The sequence below is a fragment of the Acanthamoeba castellanii genome, assembly GCF_000313135.1.
Source record: "Acanthamoeba castellanii str. Neff unplaced genomic scaffold scf7180000084761, whole genome shotgun sequence".
Lineage (NCBI taxonomy): Eukaryota > Discosea > Longamoebia > Acanthamoebidae > Acanthamoeba > Acanthamoeba castellanii.
In genome coordinates, this window is record NW_004457596.1 from 111,257 (window position 1) to 112,317 (window position 1,061).

General features: G+C 64.8%; 1 protein-coding gene across 1 annotated transcript in view; it reads left to right on the forward strand.

The window, feature by feature from the left end:
• Positions 1–65: 65 nt before the first annotated feature.
• The window catches only part of ACA1_227370 (uncharacterized protein), a gene marked incomplete at both ends in the record, with an annotated part of 1,543 nt that continues 547 nt past the window's right edge, over positions 66–1,061 (forward strand). The window contains 5 exons of the mRNA XM_004346462.1: positions 66–224; positions 311–467; positions 552–676; positions 799–911; positions 982–1,018. Of these exons, the coding sequence (XP_004346512.1) occupies positions 66–224; positions 311–467; positions 552–676; positions 799–911; positions 982–1,018 (591 nt within the window). The remainder of the gene's footprint in view (positions 225–310; positions 468–551; positions 677–798; positions 912–981; positions 1,019–1,061) is intronic.

Sequence of the window (1,061 nt, forward strand, 5' to 3'; positions counted from 1 at the left end):
ACGACCACGACCACGACGGCGATGACGACAAGCGTGCACACGAGGGCGGCGTGCTGGAGTGGCTGATGAAGGGCAAGTGGCACGCCAAGATCACACTGAGCAAGCTGCTCGCGATCGACCCCAAGACCGACCGCACGCGGCTCGACTTTGTCACCGAGAAGCTCTTCGACGACGCCCTCCTCTTCGCCTCCCTTGGCATCGGCGCCGACCACTCCCTCCACCCAGTACCCCCCCCCAATCCAGCACTCACTACCACTCGTCAGCCTCACCACTCACCACTTGCGACCACCACCACTTGCCCCTCGGTCAGTGCGTCACGAACGGGACCGGCGGCCTGTCAAAGCGACAGCAGCCCGACCCGCGCCAGCAGTCGATGCGGGTGCTGGCGCCGCCGGCGACGCGCAAGGAGCTCGTCGTGGCCTCCAAGGACTACTACCAGCGCCTCCTCACCAACCACCTCACCCAAGGTACTCTTGAGAGCCCGCCACCTCCCCAGCGCCTGTCTTGCCGGACTGACTGCAGTCACCGATCGATGGGGAGCGGGTGCGCAGGCGCTGCGGATCTCCCGCTGGAGAGCAGTCTGGTGCAGGAGCTGCTGCCGGCGCTCCACTCGCGCGCGTGGAAGCCGCGTAACGGCCGCGAAGGGTATTCCCTCTTCGTCTCCAAGGCACAGCAGGTGCGCGAAAAATGGGTCAACGTTTGTCGGGTGTCGTGTGTGTGTCGTGTGTGTGTCGTGTCGTGTCGTGTCGTGTCGTGTGTGTTGCTCATCATGTGTCGATGCGCCCGCACACTCTGCAGAGCTGGACGGAGGAGGAGCGCGAGCATCACTTTGTGTTTGGCGCGCAGGAGTGGGCCAGACACCTCATGGAGCTGCTGCGCATCTACCAACGCTCGACCAACGACCGACAGAGGTGCACCGCCGTCACCCCCCCACTTACCACCTGTCCGGCCTTCTCACCCACCTCCTGTGTGCGTGCGCAGGCAAGCGGTTCTCGAGGCCAACAGGCTCGTGTGGCTGGTGGGTGCCACGGCCTTTCTCAACGATTGCGCACCGGGTTCCT